The 27,476-nt window shown below is 40.9% G+C and overlaps 2 protein-coding genes and 1 pseudogene across 2 annotated transcripts; 1 reads left to right on the forward strand and 2 right to left on the reverse strand.

The window, feature by feature from the left end:
- Positions 1 to 1,378: 1,378 nt before the first annotated feature.
- Positions 1,379 to 2,584, reverse strand: LOC129773342 (uncharacterized). Its single transcript, XM_055776942.1, has one exon. It carries the CDS (start codon positions 2,582 to 2,584, stop codon positions 1,379 to 1,381), a length of 1,206 nt encoding a protein of 401 aa, XP_055632917.1.
- Positions 2,585 to 2,617: 33 nt separating this feature from the next.
- On the reverse strand, positions 2,618 to 7,264 carry LOC129773343 (uncharacterized). Its single transcript, XM_055776943.1, has one exon. The coding sequence runs from the start codon at positions 7,262 to 7,264 to the stop codon at positions 2,618 to 2,620; it is 4,647 nt and encodes a 1,548-aa protein (XP_055632918.1).
- A 370-nt stretch (positions 7,265 to 7,634) lies between these two features.
- On the forward strand, positions 7,635 to 15,967 carry LOC129773345 (zinc carboxypeptidase-like; annotated as a pseudogene).
- Positions 15,968 to 27,476: the final 11,509 nt, after the last annotated feature.

The following is a 27,476-nucleotide window of genomic DNA, read 5'->3' on the forward strand; positions in this document are numbered from 1 at the left end:
GAATCAAATTTGGCATGTGAAGGTTTGAGGGGACAAGACACGTTTATATGGTGAATAGAAACTTCTCCCCATCTCTAAGGGGAGAAGAGGGGAGGGGAAGTTTGTCTTTATTCTATCATATTTTCTGTATCAAACATTTATTCCATGTAACGGAAAAACATGTTATTTGCAAGTGGTTGAAAAATCTTGAACGAGAATTGTGCCTGAAAATAATCTGATATTATAATGATGAGTTTTTGTTTTTAGAAGTACTAGGAATTTTATAGTAAAAGGTAAATTCAACGGGGTCGATGAGAAGATCAATCAATGAACAGTTCCGCGATTGGACTCATGAACTTGCGCTTAGTAAGAAAACGTGAATGTTTGAAGGTATTGATAACAAAAAACAACTTTTGGACGGGACGAAGTTTGCCGGGTCAGCTAGTAATTTAATAAATTGTGGAGTACTCTTCACAATTGATGCTTATTTTGTTCAGAACATAAAGGGTGCTCATACACTGTTTGACCGAAGCCAAATATTTGACTCGTTTTGACAGATAAAATTTGATCATCGTGTACTGATGAAAACACGATAAACAAATATTCAGTTATTGGATGTGTTGGAGATTGCTAACAGATCCACGGATCGGGGTGTTCCAAAATAATAATACCACATTCAAACAACCGAAAACTAAGGTTTTATGTTCTGCGAGGAATTATTATTTTCCTGAAAATGGTATTACATTTGTTTACAAATTATATTATAAATTACAAGCTTTCCGACTTACGTTTAGTCCCTTTTTTGTGGGTTATGTATTCTCTTCCAATTCAGGATTTAGGAGTTTCGAGTAAGTTGAACGATAATCAATGTTGCTCTAACCGTACTATCTGTCCGTACTATAATATTAAGGCATGAATATTTATCCGTACTATAGATTAAGGCATGACTAAGTAAATAATAATTTAAGTTTTACCTTTTATATAGAGTTAAGTTCAATATAGGTTACGTTAAACAATAATTATGATTTTAATTATATATATATGAATTCACTGTGGAAACAAATAGACTAATTCAGTGTATTAGTTTTATAAATTAATTTTAAACTTAAATGTAGTTACGTTTTGAACTAGCTTGAACAATTTGGTCCAATTTTAGATTTAATTCACGAGGTTTCCTTGCTCTTTCTTTGAGATTTTGTGTTTTCTATGACTTATAGAATACTTAGAATAAAGAGTGACAAATATTGTTTATAACGCTATTGTTTGTGGGATAATTGTGCTAGACTCGACTGTCGATACTGGGTTCTTATGTGCTGGTCGAAAAGGAGCTACAGTGAAGGCGCGTTGGCGTAGACTCGCCAACACTCCCCCCAGGTACGTTGATCTCCAGGTCGACTTACTAATCATCGCGCCGTACATCTAGCACAGCCAGTTTAGCAACTGGTCGCTCGTAGACACCGTTCCCTGTTTTCACAGTTGCTGATCGAGGTTGTCCATCTCTTCCAGGACAGATTCCGATGACCTTCCCCCTGGGCCAACAATTCCGGGGATTTTTAGGATCAGCAATGAATACCATGTCGTCGATTCCAATCGCCTTCGTGTTGATAAACCACTTAGTTCTGCGGGTTATCTCAGGTAAATACGAACTCAGCCAACGTTTCCAAAATCTATTCGCGAGTATCTGCGATGCACGCCAACACTGCCGTAATGCGGCACCACTATCTTCTAGAGTGCACAAAGGTTTGGTACCATCGGATGATCCAAGGAGGAAATGGTTTGGAGTCAAGGCTGGGCCGGAATCGTCATCGATCGGAACATGAGTAAGTGGTCGAGAATTCACTACGTTTTCAATTTCGGCCAAAACATTTCGCAGTACTTCGTCCGTCAGTTTTTGCGTTGACAAAATAGCCGTCATGTTTCGTTTGACTGTTCCAATCAATCTCTCCCAGCAGCCGCCCATGTGTGGAGATAGAGGTGGGAGGAAGACCCATTTGGTTTCCGATGAAACGAACGCCTTCATCATCTCTTCTATGTTGACCGAAGCTTCTGCCTTCTGCATCTCACGACATGCTCCGACAAAGTTGGTACCGCGATCACTATAGATCGTTCGGGGCGTACCCCGACGCGAGATAAAGTTGCGCAGCGCGATGATGCACGAATTAGTGCTCAGCGAATGGACGATCTCAATATGGATGGCTCGTATTGTCATGCAGGTTACGAGCATCCCCCATCGCTTTTCCGATCGCCTGCCTATTACGACTGTAATAGGACCGAAGTAGTCCACGCCTACATGGGTGAACGGTCGAGCGAATGCGTTCAACCTGGTATGTGGGAGATCTGCCATGATAGGGGGCTGCGGAATTGCCCGGTTATTCTTACATCGTTGACAACTGTTGCGTACCCGTAAGTAGGTACTTCGAAGTCGAGAAATGGAGTAACGTTGCCGTATCTCGTTAATTACAGTCTCGTGATTCTGATGGTGGTATTTTTGGTGATAGTGTGCAACAATGAGACTGGTAACGTGGTGGTTACGGGGTAGAATGATCGGATTCTTGGCATCTTCGGTCGCGAACTCACAGGCAGAAATACGACCTCGTATCCGCATGATTCCGTGTTTGTCGATCCAAGGGGTGAGCTTTTACAAAGCGCTAGTTTTCGGAAGCGTGGCTCCACCAGACTGGTGGAGAAGGGTGTATTCGTCGGGGTAGGCGTCCTCTTGTGCTTGCCGGATCAAATGGGATTCAGAGGCGGTCAGCTCTTCCATTGAAGGATGGCCATTCGTAACTGCCTGCCTTTTCATCCTCTTAATGATATTGTTGGAAAACCGAAGAACGTATGCAATTGTGTTCACCATCTTTCTCCAGCTACTGAAGTCACTGAAGCAGAGAAGCGGCTCAGTTTTCTGGACATGCATCAACAAATACGGGCGTAGTTCGGTCTCTGTTGTCCTAGTCACGGTTGGTTGTTGCGGCCAATACTTCTCAGTGCACATCAGGAAATGTGGTCCTGTGTACCAACGAGCTTCTGCAGACATGTCTGGTAGTTTCACCCACTTAGTGCCATCGTCCGCGACATTTTGCTTGGTAGGAACCCAGCGCCAATCTGCTGGTTCTGTGGAGTCCAAAATTTCGCTAACTCGGTGGGCTACAAATGGTGTAAAACGCCGATGATCCGAATTGACCCAGCAGATCACATCTCGTGAATCTGACCAAAAAATTCGCCGAGTGATGTTCACAGATAAGGATTCTTTTACTGTGGAAGCCAATCGAACACCCAACACCGCTGCTTGAAGTTCCAATCTAGGAATCGAGTGGAATTTCAACGGAGAAACTCTGGTTTTGGCAGCGACTAACGTGCATTCGATGGTATCGCCATGGGAGTAACGAAGATAGCAAGCTGCAGCCATTCCATCCTCACTCGCGTCTACAAACGTATGGAGCTGCACGTCGGAAAAATCTGCTGGAATTCGACTGCGATAGCAACGAGGAATCTTGAGCGTTTCGATTTGTGGGAGGATCTGAAGCCACGTCTGCCACTTGGAGAAGAGTACTCCGTTAATTTCATCGTCCCAATCAGCTCCGGACCGCCAGACTTCCTGCATGAGGATCTTCAGGTACATCAGGAATTGTGCAATTAACCCCAAGGGATCGAACATAGACATAAGGATTCGTAGCATTTCCCGCTTTGTCGGGCAACGTTGACCCTCCAGGAGGGGGCGCTCGTATCGGTTCCATCCAACTTTATATGAGAAGACATCAGACGCGGTACACCACCACATCCCCAACACCTTCTCCGTGGCCAATTCCGGAGCGAGGTCAAGGTTCTTCTCCTTCGTACTATTCTCATCCAGGGCTCTCAGTACCCGTTGAGAATTACTGATCCAGTTTCTGATCTCAAAACCGCCTTGCGCGTGTACGAACGTAACCTGCTTTGCCAGTTGTATTGCCTCTCCTTCCGTATCGACGCTAACTAGCATATCATCCACGTAGTGACGCTTTTGAATAACGTTTGCTGCTGTCGGGTACTGGTATCTGAACCGCTCTGCATTCATATTCTTCGCATATTGTGCACTGCTTGGCGAGCAACAAGCACCAAAAGTCATAACACGCATCACATAGGTTGACAGCTGACCATCCTCATCTCTCCAGAAAAAGAGTTGACAAAGTTGGTCTTCGTTCCGTATCGAGACTTGATGGAACATCTCTCGCAGATCACCCGTTAGTCCAATCGCACGCTCACGGAACTGGATGAGAATAGAGAACAACGATGCAAGCTGGTCAGGCCCCGTCAGAAGAAATGAATTTAGTGACTTTCCGAAAGCAGTGGCTGCAGCATCCCACACGATGCGAATTTTCCCTGGCTTATTAGGGTTCTTTACTGGGAACACAGGAAGATACCAGGTGCGACGGTTTGGGCGTATAAGTTCCTCCTCTGATAGCTTTCGGATATAGCCTTTGCGTAGATAATCAGAAATTTTCTGTTGCAAGACTGCTGCAAGCGAAGCATCTCTCATCAAGCGTTTCTCGAGGCATTGAAACCGACGCATTGCCATCGCTCGACTATCTGGAAGACGGACTTCGTCGTAGCGCCAGAGTAGTCCGGTCTCGAAACGTGTTCCCGTGAATTTTGTAAGAGATTGAAGAAGAGATTGTGCTCGTTGTTCGTCTCTGGAGAGTAGAGATGTTCCCGATTTAACTACACCTAAACTGTCTAAAGAGAAATACCTCTTCATCGCCTGATGAAGGTCATCGTCTGAACGGTTTTCACACGGACAAATGTGAAAAATCGAATGTACTAGGTTGGGTGTATCATTTTCATTGGCGCCCCCACACACTGTCCAGCCTAAGCGGGTCTTCACTGCAAGCGGTTGATTTGGTCCTCCTTCTCGACTCTTGAGGACGAGAGTGAGGTGTTGATCCTTCATCCCAATTAGGATTCTTGGTCGCACAGCTTCGTAGGAGAGGATGGGAAGGTTTCGGAGGTGTGGATACAGGCGAGATAATTCCTCTATGTTCAACGTTTGTGGTGGAAGTAATAATTCGTTGACCGTCCTTACTCCAGTTAGGCTGAATTTATGGGATTCGTCTCGTATTCCAGCAACTTCAAAACTAACGACTCGTGAGGTTTCTTCTTGGCGCTGTGTGCCGCCTGTCCAGTGCAGACAGAGGGGTTTTACTTCCCCTTCAAGTCTCAGCTCATCTGCCAAATCACTGTCCACTAGTGTCAAACTTGACCCGTCATCTAGGAAGGCGAAGGTACATATGGAGCCGTGCTTCCCATGTAGACGTACTGGCAAATAACGGAATAGAGTTCTGCTAGACTTCACTTGATGAGTATGACATCCCTGATGGTTTGAACTCGAACTTGATTGAGGAGTAATCGCTTCTACGACTTCAGCGTTCGGTGGTTTTTTCTCGTCGTTATGCAATAATTCATGGTGTTTAAACTGACAACCATTCTTACCGCATAATCTTGCTTGACATCCCCCATAGTGTCGTCGCAGGCATCTACGACAGAGTCCGTATTCTCTCACAACTGCCCAACGTGAGTCACGCGACATTTCTAGGAACCGTTTGCATTTACAAATGGATTTGCACATCCCTTTACATATCATGCAGCCTTCGCTTGCTGTCCTCACAAAGGATGATTTCTGGGAGTATGTTTCCGGAGAGACGTCCTCGGAGTGAGAGTTCACGAAAGTGTTACCTTTTTTATTTCCACGGTTTTCGCTCCGCGTTGTTCTTATGTCTCCAATATCATTCGGAATAGTTATAGCGCTAGTAGCCTCTGCTAGGGAATAAAGCCAGTGGCTAAAAGAAGCCAAGTTAACTGCCGGCAGCGTTTGTCTGTACTGGGCCCAATTCAGTTTTATGGAAGAAGGCAGTTTACTGACCAATTGATGCATCAACGATACGTTGTAGAGGTGCTCTTCTAATCCGCAGGCGTCCACCGTAGCACAAAAGTTGTCCACGCTGACAGCGAAATTTACAAGGGTCTCCAGCTTATCTTCCCTCAACGCGGGTAGTGAGTTGATCTTCGCGATTAGTGTGTGTACGATGGCTTCCGGCTGTCCAAATAACATTTTTAGAGTCGTTATTACGCCAACCACATTTGCCGGGTGCATCAGACGACTTTTAACCGCTTCGTATGCTCGCCCTCTCAAACATTTTTGCAACCGAATGATGTTTTCTGCATCCGAAAATCCACAAATCGCTGTCGTGCTGTTGAAGGATGACAAGAATAGAGGCCACTCCTCTGGGTTACCGGAAAACGTGGGTAGCTCCTTTGAGATTGCTTGACGCGCTGCCAGCTGTTTCCGGGTTAGCGGACACTGTTCTACGTCATCATCATCATACACTGGACGGTAGTTATTCTGCTGTTGAGGAACGGGAACGAGAGTCTGATTCGGTACCTCGCACGTGGTTTGTGGTAGCGGAGCGCAGTTGATTCGTTGTGTATTGATTTGAGAACGGTTGCAGCTCGTGCAGCCAAGAGGGGGCGGATTACCTGGTTGGTTTCCGTTTTGATTCACCGTTTCATCCATCCACTCCTCCACGCGGCTCATAGCATCGCCGTCATTCGAACCACCTTCACTAGCCATTTCTTCTAGTATCTTGTACTTCTTCTCCAGGAACTCTTTATCCTTGGCTGCCTCATCTGCAGTTCGTCGACGTTCCAATTCACGTTCCTCCTCTAGCTTTCGCAACTTTAGTTTTAAGAGTGTTTGTGTCGATCGGTTGGACACTCCTGACGCGTTCGATGCAGGTTTCCTTGGCAACGTCTCTTTTGCATTTGATATCGTTTTACTTAATACAGGGTTTGCTGACTGTTTCAGTGGAAGTGATGTTATGTTCGGAATGGTCTCATTTGCTGATTTGTTTCCGATTGAATTCACGACCTGTGATTGTTGAGTGCCTTTTTGTTGAACGAGGGATGCAGAGGAAGTTCCAGGAACGGCTTCTGGTTGCTTTTGACTTTGACTACCAAGCAGCACAGGAGGTTTGATGGTATTTGAACACGTATCCTGGACACCGGTTGCAGCTTTGCATTTGGCGCAACTCCAGGGTTGTTTTTCAGATACCTGTGTTACCCCAACACATTGGTAGTGATGCCATTTTTGGCATACATCACAGTTTGTATTTTCCCCATGACATATCTGACATGATCTTCTGGGAATGGGTGTTTCTGAATCCTCCGTAACCACCTTTTGCGTACCATCTTGACCACCAGTTTCACTCTCCGCTACATCATTGGTTTTTTTCGAACGTAAACCTCTACTCGACATGATCTAGTTGATGAATTATTCGTATGTAAACGAAAATAATAAATAGTTGGAGATTGCCAACAGATCCACGGATCGGGGTGTTCCAAAATAATAATACCACATTCAAACAACCGAAAACTAAGGTTTTATGTTCTGCGAGGAATTATTATTTTCCTGAAAATGGTATTACATTTGTTTACAAATTATATTATAAATTACAAGCTTTCCGACTTACGTTTAGTCCCTTTTTTTGTGGGTTATGTATTCTCTTCCAATTCAGGATTTAGGAGTTTCGAGTAAGTTGAACGATAATCAATGTTGCTCTAACCGTACTATCTGTCCGTACTATAATATTAAGGCATGAATATTTATCCGTACTATAGATTAAGGCATGACTAAGTAAATAATAATTTAAGTTTTACCTTTTATATAGAGTTAAGTTCAATATAGGTTACGTTAAACAATAATTATGATTTTAATTATATATATATGAATTCACTGTGGAAACAAATAGACTAATTCAGTGTATTAGTTTTATAAATTAATTTTAAACTTAAATGTAGTTACGTTTTGAACTAGCTTGAACAATTTGGTCCAATTTTAGATTTAATTCACGAGGTTTCCTTGCTCTTTCTTTGAGATTTTGTGTTTTCTATGACTTATAGAATACTTAGAATAAAGAGTGACAAATATTGTTTATAACGCTATTGTTTGTGGGATAATTGTGCTAGACTCGACTGTCGATACTGGGTTCTTATGTGCTGGTCGAAAAGGAGCTACAGTGAAGGCGCGTTGGCGTAGACTCGCCAACAGGATGCCTAAAATGTGTTTTCGATCTCTTGGTCAAACCTTTCGGTACATGGTTAGGTTACTTTAAATATTAGGTTGGAGAAAAAGTTATCCATTATTTTCTCGTTGGCTGGCTTTAGTAATCAATATCTCGCGTAATATCAATCATACTATTTCAAGTTTAGGCACGTTGTAAAGGTGACATTTCAAAAAATGGTACATTTTACATTTTTTCTTTTATAAATGCGAAAATTGGCTGCTTAAATTGTGAAAGGTGTTTTTAGTGCCGAAACTACAACAATAAACTACGTGCAATTGAAATTTATTTTCAAATTTTTTAACTTATTTAAAAAAAAAATGCAATACACTAAATTAAGATCTTTACTGTGAACAAATTGGCCGTTCGAAGCTAGCTATTGACCAGAAACGTCCAGAATTGGACAACAGAAAAGGAGTTTTGTTCCTTCAGGACAACGCAAGGGCACACCATTCCGAGAGCTTGATTGGGATATTTTAATGCATCCACCATATAGTCCGGACCTGCACCAAGCGATTACCATCTTTTTCTCGCATTGCAAAATTTCCAGAGTGATAAGAAAATGCGATCAAGCGAAGATTGTAAAAATTTACTGCTATAGCTTTTCGCCAGTAAGGACCAAGACCTCTATGATAGAGACATTATGAAGCTACCTTTAGAATGGCAACACATTCTGCATCAAAACGGTGCATATTTGACCCAAATCGGACATTCCGACGCATATTAAAAATAGGTTTGAATTTCACCCAAAAATAATGGATAACTTTTTCCCCAGTCTAATAATTCAGTTAAATTTTCTCCATATTCGATGTTTGGTATTGTTTGCCACTGTTGATAATTGAAGAGTGGCAAACAAAATAGTGTTCGTATAAATTTCAACCCAAACATTCTCTGGCAAAAAGTTTCAAATATTTGACATCCGGATGAACAGTGTACGACCACCTAGAGTGTGACATCGACACAAACTTTATTTTGTGTGTCAATATGAGGTGATATTCACCATAAGTAACGCCAGTTACTCCTCTCGCGCCAATGAGCATTTCCGGAGGCCGTCATGCATTCAATGTACCTGACCCAACAGGGGTCAATCAGCGACGAGAATCTGAGTCATTAGGACGGTTTTCTCCAGAAGTTCGCCACTTTGACAACAACTGAAGGTTGTACCAGGAACATCAATTCAACGGGCTGAAGGTTGTGCCAGTGAAATACAAAAAATAATATGTACTGAAGGTTGTGCCAGTCAACCAAATATCAAAACTAGAACGCAGCTGCGGACAAGGCCGAGCGACGCGAGCTGGTGGACAATTCCGGTACAAAAATATAATTAAACTAGCTGACCCGGCAAACTTCGTCTCGCCCAAAATTCGTGTTTTGTTATCCATACCTTCAAATATCCACGTTTTCTTACTATGAGCAAGCTCATGGGTCCAATCGCATAACTGTTCATTGATTGATCTTCTAATTGACCCCGTTGAATTTACCTTTCACTTCAAAATTCCTAGTATTTCTAACAAAACTGTTTCATTTCTATGGTAGACCTCCCTCCTCTCTTCAGAAAGGTAGGAGGAGTGTTGAACCACTTTAGAAGTGTTTCTTGCTTCCTAGAACCTCCACATGCCAAATGTGGTTCAGTTTGCTTGATTAGTTCTTGAATTATGCAGAAATGTATGCTTCATTTGTATGGCAGCCCCCCCCCACAGAGAGAAGGGAGGAGTGTCTAACCACCATAGAAACATTTTTTGCACCCTTAAACCTGCAGATGCCTAATTTGGTTTTATTTGCTTCAATAATTCTCGAGTAATGCATAAATTTGTGTTTCACTTGTATGGCAGCCTACCCTAAGAGAGCGGGGCGGAGATTTTAACCACCGTAGAAACAATTATTGCACCCTTAAACCTTCAGATTCCTAATTTGGTTTCATTTGCTTGAATAATTCTCGAGTAATGCAGAAATTTGTGTTTCATTTGTATGGCTGCCCCCCCCTTAGAGAGGGGGGCGGAGAGTCTAACCACCACAGAAACATTTATTGCTCCCTAAAACCTCCAGATGCCTAATTTGGTTTCATTTGTATGGCAGACACCCCCCCCCCCCCTTAGGGGCTTAGGGGTGGAGAGTCTAACCACCATAGAAATATTTATTGCACCCTTAAGCCTTCAGATGCCTGATTTGGTTTCATTTGCTTGAATAATTCTCGAGTAGTGCAGAAATTTGTGTTTCATTTGTATGGCAGCCCCCCTTAGAGACGGAGAGTCTAACCACCATAGAAACATTTATTGCTCCCTAAAACCTCCAGATGCCTAATTTGGTTTCACTTACTTGAACAATTCTCGAGTAATGCAGAAATTTGTGTTTCATTTGTATGGCAGCCCCCCCCTCAGAGGGGGGGGGTGGAGAGTCTAACCACCATAGAAATATTTATTGCACCCTTAAACCTTCAGATGCCTAATTTGGTTTCATTCGCTTGATTAATTCTCGAGTAATGCAGAAATTTGTGTTTCATTTGTATGGTAGCCCCCCCCTTAGAGAGGGGGCGGAGAGTCTAACCGCCATAGAAACATTTATTGCACCCTTAAACCTTCAGATGCCTAATTTGGTTTCATTTGCTTGATTAATTCTCGAGTGATGCAGAAATTTGTGTTTCATTTGTATGGCAGCCCCCATTAGAGAGGGGGAGGGGTCTCAAACGAAAACCTTTCCCGGCCCCAAAAACCCCCACATACCAATTTTCATGTTGATCGGTTCAGTAGTTTCCGAGTCCATAAGAATCAGACAGACAGACAGACAGACAGAAATCCATTTATATATATATATATATATATATATATATATATATATATATATATATATATATATATATATCTACCAAACTGAAATGAGAACAATGAAGTTTGATGAAGTGGGGCCAGATAGATCCAAACTGTGCAGGAAATGCGGAATAGAGGGACACTTTGCCAGCGACTGCAAGGGAAAACCAAGGTGTATGCTCTGCGAAAAAGAGGACAGTAATGACCATATGACGGGAGGTTTTAATTGCCCTGTGTACAAACAGGCGAGGGCAAGCCAACAGTGATGGAGATAACCCAAATTAATCTCAACCATTGTGACATCGCACAGCAACTGTTGTAGCAGTCAACGACAGAAACAAAATGTGATGTCGCAATTATCGCGGAGCCGTATCGCGTTCCCCCCGGTAACGGTAATTGGGTGACGGATAAAGTAGGAATGGCCGCCATCCAGGTCATGGGCCGATATCCCATTCAGGAGGTAGTTTCGAGGTCTCGCGAGGGTTTCGTGATCACAAAGATCAACGGAATTTTTATCTGCAGTTGCTACGCACCTCCCAGATGGACGATGGACCAGTTCCACTATATGCTGGATGTCCTCACCGAGGAGCTCGCCGAACGAAAACCAGTCGTTATAGGAGGGGATTTCAATGCTTGGGCAGTAGAGTGGGGAAGCAGATGCACCAACGCGAGAGGGACTAGTTTACTAGAAGCTCTAGCCAAGTTGGATGTTACCCTGTGCAACGAGGGCACCACTAGTACCTTCCGCCGAGAGGGTCGAGAGTCCATCATCGACTTGACTTTCTGCAGTCCTTCGTTAATGACGAAAATGAGGTGGAGGGTATGTGAAGGATACACCCACAGTGATCATCAAGCCATCCGTTATACCATTGGCCAACGAAACTCCGTGGCAGTACGGATAAATAGGACATGCCCGCGCAGGTGGAAGACAAAAACATTTGACAAGAACCTTTTCATCGAAGCACTACGCGTGGAAAGCGACGTCTTGAACATGAACGCGGATGAACTGACGGAAACGCTAGCAACAGCATGTGATATAACAATGCCAAGAAAAAGGGAACCCAGGTATAAGCGACCTCCAGCCTATTGGTGGAGCGAGGCACTTGGCGTGCTTCGGGCCAACTGCCTTAGCGCCAGAAGACGTTTCCAACGGTCAAGTATAGACACCAGAGAAGAGCGGAGAGTGGAATTCAGAGAGGCTAGATCCACTCTTAAACGGGCGATTAAGCGGAGCAAATCTAATTGCTTCAGGGAGTTATGTCGGGACATGGACGTCAATCCATGGGGCAATGCTTACCGAATGGTGATGGCGAAGCTCAGGGGCCCAACGACACCTTCCGAAATGTGTCCCGAAAAATTAAAAATTATCGTGGAAGGGTTATTTCCGCAGCACGACCCAACGACCTGGCCACCCACGCCATATGGAGAGGATGAGGATAGCATCGAACGCAAAAACACAGTTGCCATTCGCCAGTATTCCTTCTATACCATTACATATGGTACATTCACACAATAGCCATTTAGGCGTAAGAGTTTTCTATCTGTTCTTCCATTATCCAGTTAGACCGGACAGCGGAGACAGTTGATTGATCATTGTTGAGTTATTTATAGAACAGCAGCCCGATGTGTCTTGCAGAGCAGAGCAGTTGTATGGATGAATCGATCTTATTTCGACCGTGGATCGATCTCCATCGCTGATGATTGTTGCGTGGACGTAGCTATTCTGTAACAACACAAAGATGGTCAATGAGGGCCCTGAGTTTTGAACTCACGATCGATCGCTTACTAAGCGAACGCGCAACCATTGTGGCTACGGAGACCCCTCAGCGGTCGTGAGATGAAAGCTGTTAAACTGTCTAAAAAATCGGGAAATCCGGGCATTTTTCTAGAATCCAACATCCATGTTCGAGAGTGGATTACATCTGCCACTGTCACATGGATTCTCAATCAATTTTTGACATTGACTGATCCGGCAGTAAAAAACGGATAGTTATGATTGGTACATATTACCGGTGGTGAATCCAGATGGATTGAATTACTCCAGAGAAGTAGATTGCTTGTGGAGAAAGAATCGCTATCCACACAACTTGTTGTGCTATGGAGTGGATATGAATCGTAACTTCCCAGGACACTGGATGGGTAAATATGATTACATTTCACTTTTCTCTGTGAAGCTAATAATCAAATTTTAAAATATCAGAGGCTGGATCAAGTAGTAATCCTTGTAGTGTCACATTTGCCGGTCCAGAGCCTGCGTCCGAAATTGAAACTCAAAATATTATGAATTACTTTTTGAAGTACAAAACAAAGATCGATTTCTACCTCTCATTCCACTCGTACGGACAGCACCTGTTGTTACCATTTGGGTATGCGAACGCCGAAAAGTCCGACAACTATTGCGACTGGATGGATATGGCTGTGGCGGCTGCTGTGGCACTATCGCGCCGTTACGGAACGTTGTCAATATGGAACCACATCAGATCTGCTTTGTAGGAATAATGTTTGAAATTGTTGCGTTTCTCGAATTGACTTAATTTGTTTCCCATGTTCAACAGCAGTCTTCCATGTTTCACAAAAAACACTGCGTCCGGAATAAACACGTCCACGCTGCTGTTCACAGTTTTGTGTTTGAGTACAAACATGATTTTTTCGTACCTATGTTAGAAAATGTGACATGTTTGTATTCGTGGTATGTTTGGACATACGATGTTTAATCCCAATGTTTCACATGATGTTCGAACATGGTGTACAGTTTCTCTTGCATTTTCACCCCAAGCACCGGCAGTGCGTAGAGTAGAAGAAGCGAATCGGACACCACACCACCACCACTCAACGCGTGGTGTGTTGGTATGTTAACATGGAAAAAATGCTTTCCTTTCATGACAATGGGTGCTTCATCAAAAATATTGGGCAAATAGAATAAACCTCTTTTTCTGTTCTGAACAAAATAAACATCGATTGATATGAGAGTTTTTCACATTTGATATCATTATTTAGTGCACGCATAAATTTATATTTTGAATTCATGTAATATTCGCTATTATAAGCTATTTGAACAAGTACTAAAATTGAATTATTCAGCAGTGACATGTTAGGCGTGACGCTAACCACTCGACCACGGGAGCAACAATTTTGGCTGGATCTTTGAATACAAATGGCCAATACTGCTAGTTCGCGACGATCGCGACCCGAGCTATAAAACGAGCGGAGAAGAGGAGAAGAAAGGATGATGCAATCGCATGCACACATAGCATATGTAGTGCAGTGTAAGTGTAGCTTTTAGTTTTTTTCTTCATTCAGTTTGTGATAACATCGAGAAATTAATGGTGTGTTTTAGCCGCTGAAATTTCTCTGCTGGTTCTGCTGTGTGCCGCTGAAGGTTGCATCTAAAACTAATTTTTGGGTATTTATTTTTTTGGTCAGCATTTGTACGACGTCGCCCGCTATGCAGTCGGCTCCCCAGACTTTAATTGCCAACATGCACGCAAAAAAAAAAAGAAAGCTTCTTTCTTTTCAGAGAATGTTTTCTTTGAACGAAACCAAGGATTATTTAATCAGACTTGCAAAATGTGCATGAACGATCTATAAACTTTTACTTAGTCGCGGCAATACATACACACACTCTTTACAGATACACGGGCCGAAGGTTGTGCAGTCCACTGATGATTCAACAAGAGCCAAAGGTTGTACCGCTCATGACAACTCTACATGAACTGATGATTGCGCCGGCTAGTGATCATTCTATCCTGGATTCCACGAGTCGAAAAAGACGCACCACGCTATATATGGGGTGCAGACTAGGGGGTCGTTGCTGATTAACGGTCAGCTGCATCCCAATAGGAAGTATCCCATGTCGGGCACATGTACAGAGCACTGAAGACTGCAACATCCCAATTATGAGAACACTTGTAATACTAACCTCGAGCCAACCGCGAGTAATCGGTTACATATTACTAACATAGTTGTAAGCAAACATTGTCAAAATATTGAACTCCCGGCCTGTTAGGCTGACGCCATATGAGCCTTAATAAAAATATATATTTTGGTGCATGAACTTATAGCCTCTTAGTTCGTGCAATTTTTGAAATGCGAACTAAATTTCAAGTTCGTTTCTGTGAAAAAGTATTCTACGAAGAAATGTTTTGGGATGAATAATTTCTTTCCGTGTATGAAAAGAAACGAAACGAAAGCAATGAATACTGCGACATCGTGTGATATGTTTGTACATGATGTTCTTGAATTATAAACATCGTGTTTGTTTTCACATGTCTATGTTTGTGTATCATTGTTCGTGTTGGGGATAGACACTCAACACTAGCGAGAATCATGTTCAAATTCAAACAAAAGCATGGAATTTTCACATCGCGTGAACATGTGTAAGTGTTTTTCGGAAGACTGTTCAACAGATATAGCATCCGGATCATCCCCAGACTGGGTGCACGGAGTGCACGGAGTTCCGGTTGCCGTCACCTACGAGTTAAAGGAAGGATAAAGGAAGCGATGGATTTATGTTATACTTATGACAGACATACAGCTGTACTTGCGCTGTACTTCGAAAATTGTATGTCTGTCACCATGTACAGCGCTAGAACCATGCAAGCAACTCGGTACAATCGCTGTACCTGTACCGACCTGTTTTACCGCTGTACATGGCTACAGTTGTACTGTGCGCAGCGCCATAGACGGTTAGTGGTGGGTAGCATGGACAAGCAGAATCAAATCACTTGATAAACGTTCTTTTCATTGACTTTCTCTTAAGTTAATAACTCAGATTGGAAACTTGTTTGTTGTGTTTGATAGTTAAGACACTAAATAAAAACCATTTTCATTGAAATATGTGGTGGAAATTGGAAAAATATCTGATTGCCAGTTTGACATACGGTACAATGTACAACCAAAGTATGTCTGTCATGGTACGATGGTACCTGCACAACGCTGTACACGTACAACGCAAGTACAGCTGTATGTCTGTCCCTGGTATTACCTTCTGAGCAAATCATCCCCAACGCGGAAGAGGCGCTGGATTCGTTGGTAGCGTTCATTGGGAAGGGAAAAGATTTGGGATATTTCAAACGACGCGATAATGTTGTTTAGTAGAAAATTACCAATTATAAACTTTCTCGTGTCCGATAATTATTGAACGCCGACGAGTGTTCCGATTACGTTTCGAGATGCATGTGAAATGTTGGTATTTGATATGCGGTAGATCAAATTGGAATTGTATTACGCTTTCAGCCGTGGCTACACAATTATCAAAATAAGAAACAATGACTTCGAATGAAATTATTTGGCACTTTTAGATACAACATAATCATTGGATTATTTTCAAAACATGTGTTACAGTTTGTCAACATTTAGGTATTACGAAGACACCAAGAACTAGGAATCCTGCCCTCTTATTACTGCAATAAAAGCTTGTGGATAGAGAAGTCTATTATTTTGCATGAAATTTAAGTGTTTTTTCATAGAGACACGGAACTCCAAATTGAAATGAAGCACTTATAAATCGGTTTAATTACCATGAAATCGTCTTTAATCGAAAAATGGTTCTTCATCAATTTAAATTGAATATTATCTCCGGCACAAGGCTATTTCGGCTGGCTCGGAGGAAGTCCAATGTTTGATCACCTCTACACTGGTGGAAATATATATAACGCCATCCCTGTTATAGTGCTTTTTTTGCAAAGTTCTCGATCAAAGATATTTTGTTATTGTATTTTTAGAATCTTAGAACGATTACCTATCATTTGGTTCCGGTTGAGCAATTGAATTAAAGGGCTATGCATAAAGTGTTGGTTTATTTCGTTATTTTGAGGTGGAAATAAATATAACACCACTTTGAAAATAAGTTATTCACTTTATTTCCAGTCTAAAATCGAAACAAATGTAATTAGTAGTGTTTTGCTTCGCCTTTCATCACAATAACCTCTTCACAATAGCCTCCTTTTTTTTTTATTTAAATCGTTTATTTTTTACAGGCTCAGTTACATAGGTTTAAAGGAGCCGAACTCCTTACTGTATTGTTACTAGTATATATACATTTTTCCTTAATTCTAATGTTAATAATATAGGAAACCGATTACTCGCGGTCGACTCGAGTTTAGAAGGGTGACATATTTGTTCAGGAAAAGGAGGGGATATGAGGATATATTGACAATGATCACACTCACACACTCAATCACACTCATCACACTCAATTCTTAAACCTATCTTATATTTAATATGTATTTACATTTCATCTTATTCTTAAGAAGGGATCCGATCTCTCACAAGGGAAAAGGAAAAGGAAAAACTAAGGGTATAAGGACAATCACACACGACGATCGATAGCTCGATAGGAATACATATATTTGGGACATGTAATCAAGGTCTAACCGAGCCAACACATCTCTCACCGGCACCATGGGCTGCCTTCCTCGGGCCCGAAGGGTGTCTTCTAAATTCGATCTGGCGACAAGATACAGCTCGCACGACCAAACAACGTGCTCGATGTCGTGGTAACCTTGGCCACAAACACAAAGATTGTTGTCGGCAAGATTAATACGAAAGAGTAGCGCATCTAACGAACAGTGATTGGACACGAGTCGGGAGAAGGTGCGAATAAAGTCCCGACTCAAGTCCAGACTTTTGAACCATGGTTTGAGGCTAACCTTAGGGATAATCGAGTGGAGCCACCGGCCCAATTCATCTTCGTTCCATTTGCGTTGCCAGTTAACTATGGTATTTTTGCGGTCTAAAGAATAAAATTCATTGAAGGCTATTTGACGCTGATAAATATCGCCTTCAATTGCACCTACCTTTGCTAATGAGTCAGCCCTCTCATTACCCGGAATTGAGCAATGTGAAGGGACCCAGACAAAGGTAATGACATAACAGCGTCTGGATAAAGCACTCAAAATTTCTCGTATTCTCTCAAGGAAGTTCGGCGAGTGCTTTTCCGGCCTCACTGAACGGATAGCTTCGACATAGCTAAGACTATCCGTTACAATGTAATAGTGTTCAACAGGTCGTGAGACGACGCTGTCCAGCGCCCAGTATATCGCTGCCAATTCAGCAATATATACCGAGCAAGGATTCTGAAGACTGTGTGAGGTGCTAAAAAATACGTTGAACACTCCAAATCCTGTGGACTCATTCATAGAGGACCCATCAGTAAAGTATATATTATCACAATTGATATCCCCATACTTTGCATCGAAGATCGTTGGAACGATCCTCGATCGAAGATAATCTGATGTTCCATGGATATCCTGCTTCATGGACAGATCAAAATGCACAGAGGAATTGATGTAGTCAGGAAAACAAACACGGTTGGGAATAAACGAAGAAGGATCGACCTGCATGGAGATGAATTCATGATATGGACTCATGAACCCAGATTGAAAATTTAGCTCGATCAGCTGTTCAAAATTTCCGATCATCAATGGGTTCATAACCTTACACCGGATGAGGAACCGAAGAGATAATAAATTGAAGCGATCTTTTAGTGGGAGTACGCCTGCCAAAACCTCGAGACTCATGGTATGCGTTGAGGGCATACATCCCAGAGCAATACGGAGACAAAGATACTGAATTCGCTCGAGTTTAATGAAGTGTGTTTTGGCAGCTGATTGAAAACAGAAACTGCCGTACTCCATCACTGAAAGAATAGTTGTTCTATACAACATTATAAGATCTTCTGGATGGGCTCCCCACCATGTGCCGGTAATTGTACGGAGAAAGTTTATTCTTTGTTGGCATTTTTTACTCAGATACCTAATATGGGCCCCCCAAGTGCATTTGGAGTCGAACCAGACCCCAAGATACTTGAATGACATAGCATGAGTGATCGGTTTACCCAAAAGTTGAAGCTTTGGTTTTGCTGGTTTATGCTTCCTAGAAAAAACCACCATCTCTGTTTTCTCCGTGGAGAATTCGATCCCTAGCCCAATGGCCCAGGTTGAAAAATTGTTCAATGTATCTTGTAAGGGTTCTTGCAGGTCTGATTCGTTTGATCCTACGACAGACACCACTCCATCATCTGCAAGTTGTCTTAGGCTGCAATTTTGTGTAAGGCAATTGTCAATGTCGCTTACGTAGAAGTTGTACAAAAGGGGGCTTGAACATGAGCCCTGAGGGAGGCCCATGTAAGAGATCCGACTCACTGCCGAATCTCCATGAGAAAAATTCAAATGTTTCTCACAAAGCAAGTTATATAACATATTATTCAATAGAGGCGGCAGACCCCGAGAGTGTAGTTTGTCTGACAGGACCTCTATTGAAACTGAATCAAACGCCATTTGTTTTTTTTCGGCGTAAGCCATTTGAATTTCTGAAGAAAGCAACGCAAGACAATCATTCGTCCCCTTGCCCCTGCGGAACCCATATTGTGTATCTGAGAGTAGGCCATTCGTTTCAACCCATCGATCAAGGCGAAACAAGATCATTTTCTCCAACAATTTCCGTATACAAGACATCATTGCTATTGGGCGGTATGAATCGAAGTCGGACGCGGGTTTTCCGGGTTTTTGAATAGCTATAACTCGTACTTGTCTCCAATCATCCGGAACAATATTATGTTCCAGAAACCGATTGAATAAATTCAACAAGCGATGTTTCGCCACATCAGGGAGGTTTTTCAACAAGTTGAACTTAATTCTATCCGTTCCCGGAGCCGAATTGTTACATGAAAGGAGAGCAATAGAGAATTCTACCATCGAAAACCCGGAATCAAGATCGCACCTATCTTGTGGTATAACTCGAACAATTTTTTACACGGGAGCGGAATCGGGACAAACCTTCCGTGCAAAATTAAAAATCCATCGATGTGAATATTCTTCGCTTTCATTCGTTGAAGAGCGATTTCTCATGTTTCGAGCCACTTTCCATAATTTTTTCATTGACGGTTCTCGTGACAAACCTTCCACGAAATTTCGCCAATAAGCACGTTTTTTTCCTTTGATCAAGTTTTTAAATTGATTTTCAAGGTCCAAATACGACTGAAAATTTTCAATGGTTCCACGTTTCCGAAAAGCTTTGAATGCGTTCGATTTATCCTGATAAAGCTTGGAACGTTGGCTATCCCACCATGGATTGGGAGGCCTTCGGCGAAGAGTGGAACCTGGGAATAGCCTCCTTGGCATAGACTGAATGAGTGATTTTACCGTGTTCGGAGTAATTTTAGCCTACTCGTTGATGATAGTTTTTTTTCAGCTGTCCAGCAGTGCCAAATTTCTTGCCCTGTGCAAATACATTTGCTGACAAATTTCCCTAAGCATTCTCAATGGGATTTAAGTCCGGACTACGCGGTGGCCAATCAAGAAGAGGAATGTTATGGGCCGTTAGAAAGTTTTTGGTGTTACTTACTGCATGACATGAAGCGTTATCTTGCTGAAAAATAGCATTTTTGTCCATAACATCTTCCATGAAAGGTATCAAAACCTCCTCCAGCAGTTTTCAGTACTTCTCGGAATTCATTCTCGTTGATATGAAGCAGATTGGAGTTTTCAAGGCGTCACTGATGCCTGCCCAAACCATTACGGTTCCTCCTCTGAAGTTGCGAGATTCTCTTGTTGGTTTTTTCTTCCGTTTATCTTGCCAACAGTCAGCAGCAGTGTCTTATGGCGGGTATACATTAGGGAGATCTATAGCTATAGATGGATTTATTCACGTGAAAATAGGTGTAAACGGGTGAGAATAAATATGATACACTTATTCGAGGTATATATAACATGAATAAATTCAGCATATGTAAACGCTTGTGAATTTCTCACTGGTGAGAAATCACTAAAGTTGGATGCAGTTCTACTTCAGGTGAATAAATTCACCTAAGATATGAATATATTCATTATAGAAGTTCAAGTTAGTGCAAACGGTTGATGCGATTTCTATAAATCTCATCATATTTCTTCACATGAATTATCACTAGTCTAAACCCACCCTTAGAATATCAACAAATATTCACGAGAAACGAATATGATTTTGTTCCAGTGTAAATGACTTTTTTTCAGCTTGAAACACACTGCCCTCATTATTTTGATGACAATAACAAACGATTAGGCCGACGAAAAATAAGCGAAGATAAAAAAAAATAACAAACGAGTTCATTTTGTTCATATCGCTGTTGCATGAGCAAATTTGCTATAATGAATGAATGCGACATTGAGTGGGGTTCATAACTTCGCTGTTATTTATACTTTGGATATCAAAAGCAACAAATTGATATTCATCACATCCGAAACGATATTCATTCTGGCAGTGAATTTAAGTTCAAAATAAATTTTATTTGGCGAGACGGTAGCAACGCCATTTCGGCAGAATGGATACAACGAGTGGTTTTAGCTGCCGTCAAGTCATTTGCGACATCGGGAATTTCATAAGGTATTTCCGATTACGGCATCCAGCAACTGCAAAACCCAACCGCACACAGCAGCCTCAGGTTAGAAGTTAACAACAGCTGATATTCATTTGGCTGAAATGAAATTCAGTTCTAACGTTTCCGATAATCAAAATGAAAATGACACTGGGTGGAAAAAATAAACATCGAAACATATTGAAGGACAAAAGTTCATTTGCTCATATTCAATGGTTGCCTGGATCTGTCATTTTAATTTTAGTTTGGAATTTACAGGTTTTCGATGCAACCTAACCCGAAAATCTATGCATTTGATCTTAGCTAAGATGATTTTTTCCAACACTGGTCACCAGAACCGTCAGGACCGTCCAAATTAAACTTTTTCTCATCGCTGAAAACCACTCTAGACCACTCTTCATCCTAGAATTGGAATTTCTCAGTGAAATTCAGTCGTGCCTTCTTATGCCGAGGAAGTAGTCGCGGTACAGGTACGGATTTCCTGTACGAAAGGTTCGCGTCGGAGCTTAGAACTTGACGGATACGACGACTGGTTACTGGAATATTCATTTCAGTTTTTATTTTTGCTGATGAAAGTTTAGACTCAACAGCGAGGCGCTTGGTATGTCGTTTGTCCCTATCTGTTAAGCGAGGACGTCATCCGGGACGCTTCTTTGTGGCGTACTGAGCACCCAACCGGATATAGTTTGTCACGGCATCTCTGCTCCTTCCAATTCTACGCGCTATCTCGCGGAGAGAAAATCCTTCCTCCTCCAAAACATCGCTTTTACCACGCTCCTTCTCCGTTAAAATAATAAACCTACGGAATTGACAGTTACACTGATGCAAAAGCTAACATCAAAAATGATTGTGGCGTTATATATATTTCCACCAGTGTAGTAGCAATGCCGACCGTATGCGAGGATCGTTTGAAAAGACCGTGCAACAATAAAAACTGCTTTATTGTTTGGCATTTTAGGCTTGTACACTACCTCCAACGCTGCTCTAGTTTGTTGATTCCTTCCGAATAGTAAGATTTGTCCAAGTCTGATTCGTTTTCGTTCCTGCAATCTCTCCGTTTGAATATAATCGTCCACCAGCCCGCCGTTTCTTCAAATTGAGCAACAAATAGTGATCCTAAAGAGTCAAGTCTGGAGAATAAAGGGGATATGAAACGAGTTGGAATCCTATTTCCATTAATTTTCCGGTCATAATTGCTGATGTGTCAGCGTTGTTACTAGGCTCTCTAGATTCAAAAGAATGCCAAAGGCAAAGGAGTAGATCGTTCTTGTTAAAACTTGACGTCCAAGAGATGGTACTAACTAAAAAAAACCTTTTCAAACAACCGTTGTATTAGTGGAGAATGTTGTTGTTTAATGCCTAAATCGCTTGCGGATTATCGGCAGAAGATAAGAACACTGGTCCATTACGCAGAAGATAAGAACACTGGTCCATTACGCGGAATTATTTGTTTGCCGAAGAAACCTTAGAAGAAGCCTTTCTGAATAAAACCATTGTGGCGTGTGCATTGTCACGTGTTGTGCCGTATTGTTTGTACATCTTTCCAAATTACGGTTACTCAATTGTGGAACAAAAAAGTCGTTGATCGATGTTTTGTGGCGTTCACAATTAGGCGTTATGTTCTGATAGCATTGATAAACAAAATTTTCTTGTGAAGAATGCGATGAGGTTTCAAACCAAATCATACGTAAATTTTTTCAACCACTTGTTGACTTCGACTGGTTTTCGTAAATAATGAGCGCCAGAGGTCGTAAATAAAACAAATGCCAGAGGTCAGAATAACGCACATTTGTACTTACTTCTTTTGATTTTGACATAGGACTATGTTGTTGATTTCTATATAGGAGGGGTCACTCTACGAAAAATGTAACGATTCATTAAGAGTTTTCAAACGCATATCACACAAAATCGTTATTGCGATATATGCTGTGTTATATACCATTAGACAGAAAATTTATCCAGCATTCTTTTTGCTCAATACATAAACAGTGAATATAGTAAAAAAAGTTAACAATTTGACGATTAAAATGGGTATGTTTTCATTCGATTGCACTAACACCTCGCTTTGCTCCCCAACGCAACGAGCCATCTTTTTGCCTAAATTCAGGCGTTAGCTCACAATCTGAGTTGATGCGTATAATAAATTATTCTCCATTTACCGATAATAGACATTTATCAGTTATTGTAATGTAGGTTGACCAACCAATTCGTGCTAAATTCACGTTTTTATCGTGTAGGTCTTGCTGCTAACAACTCATGTAATTGTGGTTCAGGATCAGGGATGGTAAAAAATCACATTCAACGATCAATGAATAAGTATATCCCTCTAGTCGGATATTTTTAAATCACCCCCAGCAGGCGATGCTCTTTTATTCTTCATATGTACACAGAGAGAATACTTGGAACGGTGAGCTACCAAGATCTCAAAAAAGCAATATGAAAGCGGAATCCCCACTGCTTGCACTCTCGAAGCATTACTTCTACTACTCAAGTTTTATCGTGAGTGCAAGCCACAAATGGTTAATCCCATTCCATAGAGCAGATGATGAGTTCTTGATCGGAAAGTGTAACAAGAGACGATCAACTGAAATCTTACGACACTCGTCGAGGGATTTTTAATTCTCTATTGCATTGTCCGCAGTGAGTCGCTGACTCAGTCTCGTGTCGATTTTATTTTGCTGTCGTCTCCCGCCCGATGAACAGCAGACGGGTAATGGATGCAATTGATTAATTTTATTACCAGCAGATTTGGGCGAATCTCATCCCGCCCAAAATCGTTTTTTAAATACCAATAATTCTGAACATTCACAGTTCTCTCCAAATAATTTTTCCAATAGTAATCCAATTAGTGACTTCACGAAACACCTTTCGGATTCGATTGAATTTCAGACCCTTTTTTATTTTGTAGATAAAACGGATCACATATTTGATTAATTCAGTTCTGTGTGGTTACGTTCTTCGTTGCGAATAAATGTAATGAATTAGTATGGACGTATTTTATTCATATATCGTGGACTTCCGACATATCTGGCAGTAGATTTATCGAACGACTAATGTTTTTTTATATCCCTTCAAACTTGTTGCATCTCTCAAGTGTACATATTGCTTTGACCGCAGATTTGGCATGGTTAAATCTGTTTAATTTCAGGTATTCAGTCTTCATTTTGTCGAATGAATACTGTTGGAACAATAGGTATCGCAGCAAATGATTATCAACATCCTACCTTATCATCAAACGGTATGCGAAGAATTTCAGTGAACTGACGGCATTGGAATATATGCTTTGTGAGGACCACACAATTATTATCAGAGCTGACAAAACTGAAAGTCATGAACATCAATTCAATGTGCCCAAGATAAATTTATCCTTTGAAGGTCATTAACCTTTCTAAAGATGATCAGATGGAATATATTCCAATGTCGTCTGGAATAACCTGTCCAACACCTTATGATCGTAATATTGTTTTTGCTATTATTCTGATGTTTCATAACACGGAACTCTATTTATTATTCGCCGAAAATGAATAAAAAATATCCTTGAAGTTAGCCTACGGTTTTAGTAGCAGTGCAATATGGTGAGCCAGTCTCAGGAAAAGAAAACATTGAAAAATAAAGCTTTTTTTTTGAATGAATCAATAGTAAAACAAAACGTCAAAAAATTTCTAAGCTTTGTGATAGCAGAGAATCATTATCCATTTGAGTTGTATGAGTATTCCCCCCCACAAACTGTGGATAGTCTATCTGCATACAAATTATGTAGAGTTCCACAATCCAAAAATTTTATGAGCAAATATTTACGTGCTTACACAAATAAACACATGTTGACATATTTGCGCTAATTTATGTTTTTGGATTAATTCAAGGTAATCAAGGTCTTTTCTAGCCACCAGTTTACTCGGGCCCGAAAAAAGAGGTCTGTATTTAGGCTGGCGGAAAAATATATCTCGCAAGACACCGTGTTCGATGCCGTAATAGCCTTGGCCAATAACGCATTTACATGAACTCATAAAATTAGTGATTTGAGGGGGATTATTGTTTGTAGTCTCTTGTAGATTAATTTAAACACCATCTGAGAAATCCTCTGTGAAACATTAAACATTAAAGTCGTCCTATCTGCAGTAGCGCATTTTTTTTAATTTTACCCAGTTTCATAGAAGTAAACGCACTCGGAAAGGAAAATTGAACGCCCGGACGAGAGAGCGAGAATCGTCGAGACACTCATTCCCATGGAGCAAATTCTTGTTAGGAGTTGTAAACAAAACGAGGACGGAGAGTAACTCAATTATTCGAACTAGTTTCAGTCTAGCAATGCTTTGGTCAACTCAGAGTTACCAAGTGAAAATCATTTGGTTATGATGGGTGAGGATTAATAATTAGTCGCAGTTTGCACAGATTGCGATCTGTGCAGTTTGCGATTAATCGTAAATCACATCATGCTCCCTTGTTTTCCATCCTTGTTCAGGATGTCATAATATCGAGCATGCTGTTTGGTTATGTGAAAAATACAATTAATGAATTTAACTGGCTACTGATTTAGAAGATCGAAAGGGTATATTCTCGCATATTCAGATTACGACTTGAGTAGTCGCAATACCAATATTTATACTATTTGGACTAGACTAGATTTAGACTATTTAGACTTGTGTTTAAAAATGATATATGATGACTCATTGTCTTCTTCTGCATATTTAAATGAAAATAAGAAGAGGGTAGTAATGGTTTTAATGGTATTTTTGTGTACAATTTTGAACAGAATCTGGCTCCGAATTCTTTCACGTCATCTCTTCCAAACCTTTTAAATAATGCAAGTACACACAGGAAACTATTTTTTTCAGGGCTTCCATTTGATGTATCAATTAAGAAAAAAATACAGATTTTGAACAAGGAAAAAACTCAATTCAAATGCAATTATTACACACAATCACAGTTCTATGTCAAGATCTCGCCCGTGCATCTAGGCCCAGATCCATCAACTTTTTTATATGTTGAATTCGTAGATTTTTGAAAAACAAATTTGGAAAAGACGTACATACTATTGTATAATCTCATGTTTTTAGAACTGCAAAATCGACGTTTTTGTGATACTTATTTGTGAGTAAAAATTTCAAAAATTTCATTGATTTACGTTAAAAGTGTACAGATTCGTGGTAGGCATTTGCTGTCAAAATGTGGTCATTTGTTTACATCATGCCGTCAGCGGAACCAGTGCCTTGCTATCGCATGTCTCTCCCTGGGTGATGCGGACTCAATCGAATCTATTGTTCAAGTGCATTTTCTTTCATTTTCAAATTCTTGCAACTTTTTTCCCCATGATGTCTGTTTTTCCCATGCTGTCAAACGTTTCTTCTAAAAAAGGAGCAAACGTTCTCGTGACTCGGGCTTTATTTATTTTGCTTTAGTGACCGAACTAGAATTGGAATAAATGTTGTATTTTAGGTAATTAGAATTTTTTAGTTGTTTTAATGGAAGAAAAAATTCAAATAATATAATTCTAGTGTCAGAATAATAAAAACCTAACATTTGGCGAGAAGTAAACTTGAATTACAATTAAGAAGTCAATAATACTGAAATTTCAGAATCTACCAAAATGTCAGTTGTGCTTTTATGATTTCAAACGCTAGCATTAAATGATGAAAATATTGGATCTCTTTTGACATTTCGATTGGATTCTTTTTGACAACCAATTTGATTCCGCATGACCCAGGTCTCTCCTATTTGTTCAGATGATGCCACGATCAAAGCAGTGGGGTTCAAAAACTATAAAAGTGGTTACATCACAGCTGACGCAGTTGTCAGTAGGGCTCAAAACCAATCAAACCGCCTACATGGCTGCTTATGAGAAATGCAACATCTACATGAAAATTCGAACTTCGAAAATTCAACGATTTCTAAAGCCGGACGACAAACCATGATCATTTTTCGGGCAAACTATGATCAGAGGTGGAAAAACCATGATCATAATTTTATTTGAACAAAATTGTTAAAATACATAAAAAATGAACAATTTGAACGCCTTATGGTCTTGATTACATGTGATTTTCATGAAGAAAAATCGATTTGAATTTACTAATTGCGTGAAAACACCCAAAACCGGACAAACCAATATCGAGTAAAAAGATCCTAAAAATCGTTTATCAGAATGAAAAAGATCGATCTTTTAAATATCGATCCAAGGTCGCCCTATCCTTCTAATCCCATGTCAACAATATTTTAACAAGAGTTCACACCTTGCAAAAAAGCTCTAATCTCATC

The sequence above is a fragment of the Toxorhynchites rutilus genome, chromosome 3 (genome assembly GCF_029784135.1).
Source record: "Toxorhynchites rutilus septentrionalis strain SRP chromosome 3, ASM2978413v1, whole genome shotgun sequence".
In the NCBI taxonomy this organism is placed as follows: Eukaryota; Metazoa; Arthropoda; class Insecta; order Diptera; family Culicidae; genus Toxorhynchites; species Toxorhynchites rutilus.

Coding starts and splice junctions, on each gene's coding strand:
- LOC129773342 (XM_055776942.1), bottom strand. CDS start 2,584: ATGCGGATACGAGGTCGTATTTCTGCCTGTGAGTTCGCGACCGAAGAT.
- LOC129773343 (XM_055776943.1), bottom strand. CDS start 7,264: ATGTCGAGTAGAGGTTTACGTTCGAAAAAAACCAATGATGTAGCGGAG.